Here is a 12,997-nt window from a genome sequence, read left to right as displayed (position 1 = left end):
AAGCTTCAAAACTCTCATCACTAGCCATTTTGAATCTCACTCTTCTATAAAATTTCGTGTATAAGCTCGTTTTTATATACTCCATTGCTTTGTAAATCAAAACATTTAGTTTCGATTTACCCTAACATTGGTGCATGTGTAAATCGAATTTAATCCATTCGATTTACGTTCGTTTATAAATCGAATCTATTACATTCGATTTAGGTTCATCTGTAAATCGAAGCCATTTGTTTTGATTTAGTAGGAGAACGTCAAATTGAATTGATTTGATTCGATTACATTTTAACTGCGTTTTTTACTTAATTCGAATCAATTAGATTCGATTTACTACGTGTTACGCTAAATCAAATTCACTCAATTCGATTTATATAGAAATGTGGTTTGGGACTTTAACATTACATTTTTTGGTTTGGGACATTCAGGACATATTAAAATACATTAGGTTTAATCAAGTCATTTGTCCATTACTATACATACATTAATAAAAATTGTATGGAGCAATGAAAAAAATAATAAAATTTATATACAAAGATTACTAAATCTTAAACTCTTAAATCACATACCCTAAACCATTGATAATAATTATTAAAATATACATAGATTAATAAAGATTGTATGCAATACTTTAAAAAAATCATGAAAATTATATACAAAAATTATTAAACCCTAAGTCATACACCCTACACCATAACCTCTAAACCCTCAAATATAAGTTGAAATTTATATATAATAATTAATAAACCCTAAACCATATATCCTAAATCATAAACCATATTACATAAATAATTGGTAATAATTATTAACTATACATACAAGAATAAAAATTATATGGAGTGATGAAAAAAATAATAAAATTTATATACAAAGATTACTAAACCCTAAATGGCTAACCTTAAACCATTAATAATAATTACTAATACATATAAATTAATAAAAATTATATGCAACACATAAAAAATAATAAAAATTATATACAAAAATTACTAAATTCTAAATCCTATACTCTAAACACTAAATTCTAAATTCTAAACCCGTAATTATATGTTCAAATTTATATGAAACAATTAATAAATCCTAAACCCTAAATCCTATTACATAAATAATTGGTAATAATTACTAAACTATACATACATTAATAAAAATTGCATGGAGTGATGAGAAAAAAATAATAAAATTTATATACAAAGATTACTAAACCCAACACCCTAAATTGCAAATTGTAAATCATTGATAATAATTACTAAAATATAGATAGATTAATAAAAATTGTATGCAACATGAGGAAAAAATAAAAATTATATACAAAAATTACTAAACCCTAAATCTTCAACTATAAGATGAAATTTATATATAAATATTAATAAATTCTAAATTCTAAATCCTACACCCTAAATCATAAACTCCAAATCATAAACCCTAAATCTCAAACCCTAAATTCCAAACCCCAAAATCTAAACCTTAAATCGCAAATTCTAAACCATTGATAATAATTACTAAAATATACATAGATTATTAAGAATTGTATGCAACAATAAGAAAAAATAATGAAATTTATATACAAAAATTACTAAACCCTAAATTCTATCGTCTAAATTCTCAAATGTAAGTTGAAATTTATATACAATAATTAATAAATTCTAAACCCTAAATCATAAATCCTATTACATAAATAATTGATAATAATTACTAAACTATACATACATTAATAAAAATTGTATGGAGCGATGAAAAAATAATAAAATTTATATACAAAGATTGCTAAATCGTAAACTCTAAATCGTAAACTCAAAATCATTGATAATAATTTTTAAAATAAACATAGATTAATAAAAATTGTATGCAACACTGAAAAAGAATAATAATAAAAATTATATACAAAATTTACTAAATCCTAAAGCCTAATCCCTCAAATATAAGTTGAAATTTATATACAACAATTAATAAACGCTAAACTCTAAACCTAAACCATAAACCCTAAACAATAAATCATATTACAAAAATAATTGGTAATAATTACTAAACTATACATACATTAATAAAAATTGTATGGAGCGATGGGAAAAAATAATAAAATTTAGGGTAAATTATTAAAATAAAATATTTGAATATCAAATTTACCGAAATACAACTTTTACAGTTTAGATACGAAAATGTAATTTTCTACAAAATTATGTAAATCACTGAAGGGGTTCTACGATTTTCAAATACACAGAATCTGCTAATGGGATTCAACGGTTTACGTTAAGGAAGCATTTGGTTGGCCAGAAATCGTGGTAGGGGTTCCAGGATTTCTGTGAGGATGAAAAATAGGCATAAACCGTGGAAGGGTTCCATGGTTTTCTTTTTTTTTTTTTTTATGAACTAAAAACTAATAAGAAATAATAATATACATGAAGAAGTAGAACACTAAAAAAAATAATATAAAAAATATTTATCATATAAATAAAATAAATACAATAAAAAATAAAAATATGAAAGAAAGTATTATACATTTTATAATGTCAAATAAAAAGAAAATATTCTATAATTTTTTTAGTATTGTTAGTACTCTTTAATTTAGTATCATTTTAGACTATAAATTTTTATTATTTATAAGTCTTTTGTTACTTATACTTAGTATATAATAGAAATGAAAATAAAGTACAGTAAAAAGTACAATAAAAACGAAAATAAATTTTATACAAACATAGTATATAATAATTACAACCAATAGCATATATCATATAAAAAAATTATAATAAGAAGTAAATAAAATTCATATAAATAAAACCAAATAAAAAAATAAAAAAATTTTATACACAACATAAATATAGTACAATAAAAGATAGAGAAAAAGAATTTATATAAACAAAAAATAATTAAAATATCATAAAAATTAATAAAAATAAAATTATATCAACAATAGTTGTCATATGAATAAAAAAATATAATAAAAATATAACATCAGAACACTAAAAAAATAATATTAGAATACTAAAAATATAATATAAAAAATATTTATCATATAAATAAAAAATATAATAAAAAATATAAAAATAAAAATATGAAAAAAAATACTAAAAATAATAAAAAAATTAAAATATTTATATTGGCAATGATTGAAATAAATCTAAAAAATTTTGATGAAAAAAAAAATTGGAACCAAGAACATACACAAAGAACTACTGTAAAAGTTATATGGTTACTTGCATTCTTTTTATAGAAGAAAATAAAGGGTAGAATTGATAGAAATAGAATAAATTTTTCACCTAATTTCTCAAAGATAATTAACCTTCCCCAACGTGAACGCAGACCCATAGTTGAAGACTTCTCCAGTATAAACCGCTGGAACCCTTCGTTTATGCACATTGCTATACACACAGAAACGTGGAACTCCTACCACGATTTTTTCACAAAATCCTTCACATGGAAACCGTGGAACCCCTACCACGGTTTCTTTGCAAATTCTTTTTGAACGTAAACCGGAGAACCGTACCACGGTTTACATGTATTTAGAAGCTGTGGGACCCATCAATGGTTTATATAGTTTTGTAAAAAGTTGTATTTTTTTATCCAAACTGCAAAAATTGTATTTTCATAATTTTGGAGTCCAAATATTTTATTTTAGTATTTTACCCTAAAATTTATATACAAAGATTACTAAACCCTAACTCTTAAATTATAAACTCTAAACCATTGATAATAATTACTAAAATATACATAAATTAATAAAAATGGTATGCAACACTGAAAAAAATAATAAAAATTATATAAAAAAATTACTAAATTCTAAATCTTACCCCTTAAATACTAAATTCTGAATCATAAACCCTCAACTATACGTTGAGATTTATATATAATAATTAATAAACCCTAAATTCTAAACCCTATTATATAAACAATTGATAATACTTACTAAACTATACATACATTAATAAAAATTGCATGGAGGGATGAGAAAAAATAATAAAATTTATATACAAAGATGACTAAACTTTACACCTTAAATGGCAAACCTTAAACCGTTCATAATAATTACTAAAATATACATAGATTAATAAAAAATTGTATGCAACATTGAGAAAAAAAAATGAAAATTATATACAAAAGTTACTAAATTTTAAACTCTAAACTCTCAATTATAAGTTAAAATTTATATACAAATATTAATAGATCATAAATCCTAGATTCTACATCTTAAACCATAAACCTTTAACCATCAATTATAAATTGAAATTTATATACGATTAACAAACCAAACCTTAAACATTAAATTCATAAACCTTTCCTAAATTCTAAATCTTAAATATTAAATTTTAGATCATAAATTATTGGTAAAATAAAATAAAAATATAAAAAAAGTAATAAACCCTAAATTCTAATCTTTATACCCTAAACTTAAATGATTGTTAATTGAGATACAAAAATATAAAAAATTAATAAACCGTAACCCCTAAAATTTAACTGATTGATAATTGAGAAAAATTGACTAAAAAATATTAGATTATTAAGAGTTGTATAGATGAGTAAAATAATAGAATTTATAGGTAGATAATAAAGAACAATATAAGAAACACATGTTCGGCAGAAGGATGAGAGTAGGGTCAGTAGACACAGGAAAAGCGATATCAGAATAGGTTGATAGATGTATAGATGTATTATATGTATGAGCCATTGGGATAGATTGATTGATGGATGTATGTATGTACTAGCGTTTAATGAGTGGTAAGTAAAGGAACGTGAAAGGGAATAAGAAGAAGGGAAAGCAGGAAACGACACGTGGGGAAAGGGGAACTTAATTTTATAGGATACTATTGTAAAACCCGCGCTACACACGAGTTTCCTTTAATCAATTGGAATAAAGTTTAAATTTAATAATTATGTCTCCAAAATTCAAAAAATTGATCATATAAAGGATAAAATAATATAATATTAATACAATTGAATCACAATAAAAAATTAATTATAAAACTATTAATTAGGATTGGTTAGATAAAAGGTCCAACACATTAATTAAATTTTTTTAATTACATCTAATTTCAAATAGATAATACATGCTAAATTGATAACTTCTTATTAAAAGAACAACACATTTTAACTCTTATTATTATTTGAATACTATTTTTACAAAATAATGATTCAATTCGAAATGATTCACAACTTTCCTACAAAAATCATAATTTTTGACTTTTTGTAGATAATAATGACTATACTTAACAAAAAATTTAAGCTTGAACAAAGATAATTAAATGTATATGAATATATACAAATTTAAACTTTTTATAAAGAAATAACTCAATTTAAAGTATTTTAAAATTGACAAAATATGATTTTCAAAATATGACAATTGAAAAGATTTCTCAGCAAGAAAAATGACAATTACCAATTTTTCTCACAAACCATTTTAGCTTTTCAGATTTCACATATGAACCAAATTTCTTACCCTTGTCTTGTATCCTCTATGAACACACAAATACACATATATTTGTCCAATACTATACACTCCCACTTAATGATGAATAATATCATCACCATTTAAAATCATACATACTTAATAGAAATTCAATAGTATTCAAATTACCAAATTTTTACAATTACTTTCAAATCATAATTACACATTAAAAGCAAAAAGAAAAAAAAGTCTTAGCCAAAAAGATGGAAGAAAAAAAGAGATGAGACAGGAATAGAAACCATAATAGATGACATAGCATAATCAGGAGCCTACACAAAATAATCGAATTTGGTAATTCCAACCTTCACAATCATTAATCTCAGGAAAAACAATTGACAAGAATTAAGTGTGCTAAATCAAAGTCTCTATTTCTAACTTGCAGCATTAAGATACAATCTGGTTCCAAATGTAGGTCACTATAACCACACTAATTGAACTCTTAAACGAAGATATGGAATCCAGGTGCACAAAAAGTAAGCTGGGGAGGAATTTACCCTAAGTTGTCTTTCTTTTAGCCATGGATCTAGCTTTTAAAGGCACAGAGATAACTCCAAGTGAGCTAGGAGGCACAGAACTCGCTGTAACCTGTAGCCACCCTTACCGTCGCTTATTTAATAGCAACTCCACCGCTGCAACTACATCACCGACCAAAATACATCACATAGACTGTAGATTTATCAAACGTGCAAGAATATACAGTTAGATTAGAGGAAATTGGAACTCACACGATCAGAGAATGTAAAAAATACCAAATAATTCTGACTGCGCAAATTCGAAGATATAGTGAACAATATACCGTGTAAGTATCACGTCTCCAATAATGAGAGGATTTCAGAGGAGGAACCTTTGACCCGAATTAGACGATATACTGATATAGTGACAAAATGTTTTCTCTTTATTTGTATTTTGAATGCTTCATATACCTGACAAAAAAAAAAGTTGAGCATAAGAGATAGTGTGAATGGTTTTGAACTGATTTGAAAGGAAATGGAGATAAAATTTACGCCCAATGTTGTGGTTCAAAATTCAACTTATTTTGTTAGAATGTCACTTGTCATACAATAAGGACCACCACTTGTCAATCAATTAATCATGTATTGCTCTCCTATTATATATATAGAGAGATAGAGAGTTTGTAAACCCCATTTGTCTAGTATTTCCCGCGCTTCGCACGAGCTGCTCATATGATCCATTGTATATATATCAGTCATGTTACCTTGTTCATATGTGCTGCTCATCTGGGTACTAATAAGAACATTTTTATTGGAGAAAGGTGTAGATAAAAAAAACAGAACAGCCTTTATGAAAGAAGAATTACAAAATCAAGAACAACTCAACATAAATAAATAATAACAAACCTCACCATAAATATAGTGTAAATAATTGAGTAAAGTTAGTATTAAAAATTAACATATGCTAAGTAAAACATTTTTAGTATAGTTCAACTGAATTTGATCTTACTTTTTAGTTTTTACTCTTCGTCTTTTAGACTTGAGCTCATATTCCAAGCTTCAACTCTATAAAAATGCAAAACTTAAACATGCTAATAATGTTAAAGAAGTTTATTGTATTTTTCATGATTGCAAATCCTTTGCTTACTATATTAAATGACTATTCATAGTTTAATATTCTATGGGGTATTGTATTACTTTCCACCTGTTATATAATAATGCATTAAATCCACTTCAGTAACTGGAACACACAGTAACATCATTCATATTTCCGAATTTTCCATCATTGCTTAGCTCTCTATACTTCACTGGGAAGTTGCTCAGCTCCAATGTATCTGAAAATAATATCACAAAAATAGTATCTTGTAAACGCTGTTTCTTTTTTTTTTCTTGTATAGTTCCCATTTAACTTTTTTGTAACTATTAAATAATCATTTGAGTTAACTATCTAATATCACAAAAATTCACAGAAAACAAAAAATACCCGATCAAATTCAAAATGTTATTATGCAATTATTATACGACTTATGAATTGATGATAAGTTACATTTATATTATTTCATCTAATGGCCAATCTCAAATAAATAGAAATAAGCTAATCAAGCACACTAAATAATGAGTAGTCTAAGATTAGTGCAAATCAAAGTAAAATAACTAATAAATTTTGATGTAGGCACTAACCTTGGTCTCTTACTCAACGATTGTCTCGGAGAGTAAATCAGCTCTAGATTTTTCCTATGTTAATATGCAAAACTCATGCCTTAATCTTAGTTTGCAGAATTAAACTTCAAAATCATCAAAAGCACTATTCACATATGCAATTTAAAGCTTGCAATAAAAGAATTTAAAACCCCTAAAATACTAAATAGATATCCTTTTATTTTGGAAAGCCTCACATATATTGAAACTAAATAAAGTAACACACTAACACCTCATTTAACTTCCTAAAGAAGACACCTTAAATTATTTACAATTCTCATTAGTTATTTCTTTAATTCTAAAGCCACTTCATTCGTTTAAAAGAAAAAATAAATTATGGTAGATTAACCAATATTTTAGAATTCCGGACAAATTATAATCAATAAAGAACAAATTCAAAAGATTGAAAATCGATCAGCTATACTAATTTTAAATTTCTTCTAATTCAACAAACTGCTGAAATTAAACTATAAATAACAAAGACTTCAACCAACCATTCTTAGTTCAGAGAATTGTCTCTCCAGATTGCATTTCTCATTCAACATCTGCAGTTCCTACATCCAAATAAAATCATTTAATTTCATGGAGTTAAATTTAGATACATATTTGATATCTGTATATTCCATACATTCATACAGGCAATATCAACTTGTTCCCAAAGGGAGAAGATCTCCTCCTCCTGAACCCTGGCTCGCCTGAAGTCCCTGCAAAAAGAGAGTTAAGTATAGGAAAGTATTGTGTAGTATCTTGTAGCAAACTTTTGAAACTATGTATCAGAAAAAAAACATATATATCATATTTCATTACCATAATGTCAAGGTCCTGCACATGATTGAATGCATCATTGTTTCTTAGCCTAGAATACCATTTTAAAATTGTGCCTATAATGCATGCACCAACAAACTTATAACGTCTTAACTTAAATATATAGCACATTTCAACATAAAAGTAAAAATACTGCATGCATCCAAAGAAAGAAAAAGCATATGTAAGCTAGAATTTCCTCAACAAAGACACATTACCATCACATGAATGAAGAGAGAACTTTTTGTTTAGAAAAGAAGAAAAAACTTTTGACATGTATAGAAATATTAAAACTAAATTGGGATAAAATATCCCTTCAAATATGGAAGAGTAAAGCCATGATATATAGGGCTAAACCCTGTAAGAATGCATCTCAATCCCTTTAAATATCAGTTAGAAGAACACCATTGGTCAGAGCATGTGCAGCATCAAAAGTATGCCAAATAAGTAATGTTATTCCCAAAAATGTCAAAAAGAAACTTTGCTTCCTTACATGAATGAAAACCTCTAAAATTAAAAATCTGGTACCAATAATATTCCTTGCAATTTTAGCTGACAATCCAGAACTGTAAGCATAAAGGATGTCATCAATACCTGTAAATCATCAAACCAAAGAAAATCCAGAACAGTAATTGCAAAGGATATGGGTTGCATCCACGACAAAAAAATTTAGAAAAACACACTACACAAATCAGATTAATAAAACAAAAGGAAAAGAACGAAAATTTAAATTCTTATACTGATAAACATGATGATAGTAATTTGAATTTTTTTTAACACAATCCAAACAGTCTACCATAAAAAAATTCACTTCTTAGGTGATTTTACCTATGATCATTTGAAAGGAAAAAAAAATTAAACCTACAATTAATTACTGAAAATAAAACTAATTTATGATAATCTTTCATTTTTGGACTTTATTATTAACCCACTCATTGACGCAATCTAAGGATGTTTCTTTGCTTCTTCTGTAGATAACCCTAGGACAGTAGTGTCAACTTACTGCAGTTGTAAAGAAACATGTTAGAAGTTTGAGGTTTTTGATACCATTAACATACCAATTTCTTCGGATCAGATCCCTTTGACTTTTCTACAAACTATAGAATCCGTCCTATTTTATCAATTTTCATCAGCCCCTAGTATGATGCACGACTGCAGGAAAGACAGCAACATTCAACTCCAAATGCGAAAAAAGTATAACAAAAAAAAGGGAAATTTATGGTTCTGCGGATCCAACAGTTTTATTCTTACATCAGTTTTATTCTAACATCATGTTGGGACTTTTATATCAGGCAAGATACTTTATTAAGAATAGTATTACAAAAATTTTAGTATTACAAATACTGTACATTGATCATGTTGGGGCTTTTATATATATAGTCTGCTTTCTATTTTATTGATGGTATAATGCGTAATACTAAAATTCTATTTGAAGACCATTTTTTCCATTAACTAAATACCAAAATTTTGATATTTGTAATAAAGCAGTTTCAAATGGTGCAGTAACTTAACAAAGGATCCACTTGAAGCATATATTTGATCATAAGATAGCAAAACTACTTTGATTGCTTTAGAGATATGATGAATGAATTTTACAACTTCAAACACATTTTTAAGAAGTCATTCATATGCACTCCCACTAACCTGCACTTTTTCCTTCCTTTGTACCTCTAATACTCTTAGTTGTGCAAAGTTAATTATGAACAACTGATTTAAAATTCTATCCTAAATCAACAATAACCTTCATTAGCTGTTATGGATAGAGTTTCATTCTTGGTACTGGTCACAGATTCAATAAGAGATTCCTAACAAATAGACAAAAGTTGAACAAATGGCTATCAAAAAGTCAAAATCATAATTTTAAATTTATTAGATTGGGCTATATTACCACTCCAAAATTGATAGACTGATATTTTATACATAAAGCAACCTGTGTATAGCAGAAACTTTTTATTTGACGCAACTATTCAATCTATCAATTATTTGGAAAATGCTTCTCTTCTGAGCTCAAAGTATAACCAATAATGCACTGTCTCATGTCCCATTTTGCAGCTACTTACTATATACTAAAAACCTTAGATAAAAGATATCAACAGTTTCAACTTCTCTCGAGTCTCAAATATTCAAAATTACTCACTCTACACTTCTTACTTCAATGCTAGTGGAAACTCTAAATCAGTTAATAATAACAATGTAGCAACTAATACTGGTCCGTGTCTACACAAATCCAAATCCCCTTAATTGAATTTATTCCTACTTTAAATTGCAGGTTGGAATTTGGGTAATGGCTTAAGCTTCATACTAACATAATTGTATCCAGATTTATAAATCCCCAAACAGTGCCCTTTTATGCAACATCTATTGAAAAATGCAAGCAAAACTATTGTAAAATAGTTCCCTTTCAAAATATCACCGCAATTTAATATATAATGGGCAATTAGATAGACATATGATTTTAAGGTTCAAAAAGATGCATATGATTTTAAACTAATCAAACTTTAAAAAATAACACTGAAATTATCATCCCTAATATAATGTCAAAAAATCAATGAAAATATTTGCCATACCCTGAGTTGTGAGGTGCCTTCCATAAATGTTTAAGCTGTGCAGGTTTCGCTGCTGAAGGTACAATTCCACAATTTGTTCCAATCTTTCCAATTCTGTCCTCTTCAAGCTCTTCTTCTCCGAGGCCTTCATGGCTTCACACCTCCGCCATGGTGGGGGTGTAGTCCCCGCTTCCGTCCTGCACCACCACCACATGTGTCTCTGTCTCATTCACTTTCCCTGCCAAAAGCCTCCCATCCGGCGCCGTCACTCACTCTCGAAACCCGAGTAAGCTCCGGCACCGGTTCACTGGCGCATGAAACTTCGAAATCAGTCCTAAGATCTTCGTCGCAATCACCAAAAAGAAAAGAAGCAGCAGATTAAATACAAATAAATGATTTTTTTTAATTTTAAAAGAATTACCTCCGCGACAGCACCGATGGCAGGAGATCTCCATTCTATTCACCGGTGTCGTCAACTTGCTGCCAGCTGCTACTGTTTCACTGACGGTAGCAACATCACTTACCACTGTCGCTATTCTTCCTCTTCAATGCTGCATCAACAGCTACCGATATTATTCTTCATCTTTGCTGTGTTTACTTTCTCAATCAGAGAGCGATAGAGTGTGAGTAAGAGAGAGGAGAAAGAGAAAACACAAAATATCAACACTTAATTATATATTACATTATAGATTTAAAATTCAAATATTCCGCCCAACCAATTTATCTCAACACTTTGATATCAAAGTCAAGTGCCACTTGTCACATAATGAAACCTAACACTTGTCAGCTAACCAGCCATGTACTGCTCTCCTATTATATATAGAACTAGTGTACAACCCGGGCTACGCCCGGGACAAATGTTATTTTATTATAAAAATTTATTGATACTAAACTATTAATATTAATAGTTATTATTTTTAACTTAAAAAAAGTTTTCATATATAAAAATTTATTATGTAGTGTACAAAACTATTTTATTCTATATTTATAAAAGTTAAAATAATTTTGTTATTTTTTATTTATATTAGTAAACTTCACTTAAATATAAAAGTCTGTGTTTGAGTATTTAAATAAATATGGTTACATAATTCCTGTTATACTATCTAAAAAAAGTAAAACTTTAATCAAAATAGTTTATATTCTAATCACACAAACAACAAATATAATAAATTGTATATCATTTTAAAGAGGTTTCTATTTTAATGATGAAAGAAAAATAATTATATTAATTAAAATATAAATACATAAAAAATATTACTTATATACTAAATATTTTTTATACCTGTACAACAATATATTTATAATTAATTAATCACATAATTAAATTATTTTTAATTAACAAAACAAAGAAAATATATGTATAATTGTTAAAAAAATACTGGTGTCAAAATAGTATTTATTATAAAGATGTATATATATTGAAAATAACAAAAATTAATCACTTAAATTATTTTTTTTAATATTTATTACTAATAAATTCATAAATATATCTTGTTTTTTATTGTAATATATCCTCCACCACCTAAATTTTGAATAAAATAAAAAATATATTTGATTTGTTATTTACCATAATAAGTTAAGACAATAAATTTTATTTATTTGTTTAATTATTCAACAAAGGATTTTTACTTGAAAAATATATTTTGAGTTTTTACCTATTTGATAGTTAATATTTTTTATTACTATTATATGGTAAGTATTTTGTGAGTTAAATGAGATATAATTATTTATTTATTTTACCAACCTAAAATAGTTTTTATTTTTTAAAAATAAAATCTTAAAATTTTATCCTTTAATTAATACCACATGAGAAACACTTACCATTTGTACCATCTTAAAAAAATATCTATATAAAATAGGAGCATAGTCACATTATTTATTTGATGTTAAGTGATCTTCAATAAAATTTTAAGTTATTATATTAATTAGATTGACGATCTATGAATGTGATTTATGTTAATTATTTTAGAACATGATAAAGAAGTAAAATTACTCAGCTAGAGTCTAAAGTCATAGGCAAAGAGAAACTTAATATAGGAGTGTCAATTTTATGAAAAAGATGATAA

At 26.6% G+C, this 12,997-nt stretch overlaps 1 protein-coding gene across 42 annotated transcripts; it reads right to left on the bottom strand.

The window, feature by feature from the left end:
- Positions 1-5,659: 5,659 nt before the first annotated feature.
- Positions 5,660-11,644, bottom strand: LOC112751042 (uncharacterized). 42 transcript variants are annotated; one of them, XR_011872421.1, is made up of 9 exons: positions 11,353-11,644; positions 10,953-11,238; positions 9,444-9,537; positions 8,879-8,979; positions 8,210-8,285; positions 8,076-8,135; positions 7,088-7,217; positions 6,228-6,354; positions 5,660-6,097 (listed from the first exon to the last, which is right to left on the bottom strand). XR_011872421.1 is itself a non-coding variant. In XM_025800021.3 (7 exons), exons 2-6 carry the CDS (start codon positions 11,158-11,160, stop codon positions 6,238-6,240), a joined length of 519 nt encoding a protein of 172 aa, XP_025655806.1. In that variant the 5' UTR covers positions 11,161-11,238; positions 11,353-11,644; the 3' UTR covers positions 5,660-6,097; positions 6,228-6,237. The 42 variants fall into 42 exon arrangements, 6 of the variants coding, with proteins under 6 accessions (XP_025655806.1, XP_025655808.1, XP_025655810.1 ...); XR_011872427.1 differs by having other exon boundaries at positions 8,210-8,276; XR_011872437.1 differs by having other exon boundaries at positions 5,660-6,066; positions 8,210-8,276.
- Positions 11,645-12,997: the final 1,353 nt, after the last annotated feature.

The sequence above is a fragment of the Arachis hypogaea genome, chromosome 15, assembly GCF_003086295.3.
Source record: "Arachis hypogaea cultivar Tifrunner chromosome 15, arahy.Tifrunner.gnm2.J5K5, whole genome shotgun sequence".
Classification (NCBI taxonomy): Eukaryota; Viridiplantae; Streptophyta; class Magnoliopsida; order Fabales; family Fabaceae; genus Arachis; species Arachis hypogaea.
The sequence above is the reverse complement of the archived record's forward strand: the minus strand, read 5'-3'. Positions and strand labels throughout refer to the sequence as shown.

Excerpts from the sequence above, each read along its gene's own strand:
- LOC112751042 (XM_025800021.3), bottom strand. The coding sequence starts at position 11,160 with ATGAGACAGAGACACATGTGGTGGTGGTGCAGGACGGAAGCGGGGACT. Across the intron at positions 8,286-8,913 it reads AATTGCAAGGAATATTATTG|GGACTTCAGGCGAGCCAGGG; the intron begins GTACCAGATTTT and ends CTCTTTTTGCAG. Across the intron at positions 6,355-8,075 it reads AATTCTCTGAACTAAGAATG|GTATATGAAGCATTCAAAAT; the intron begins GTTGGTTGAAGT and ends TTTTTTTGTCAG.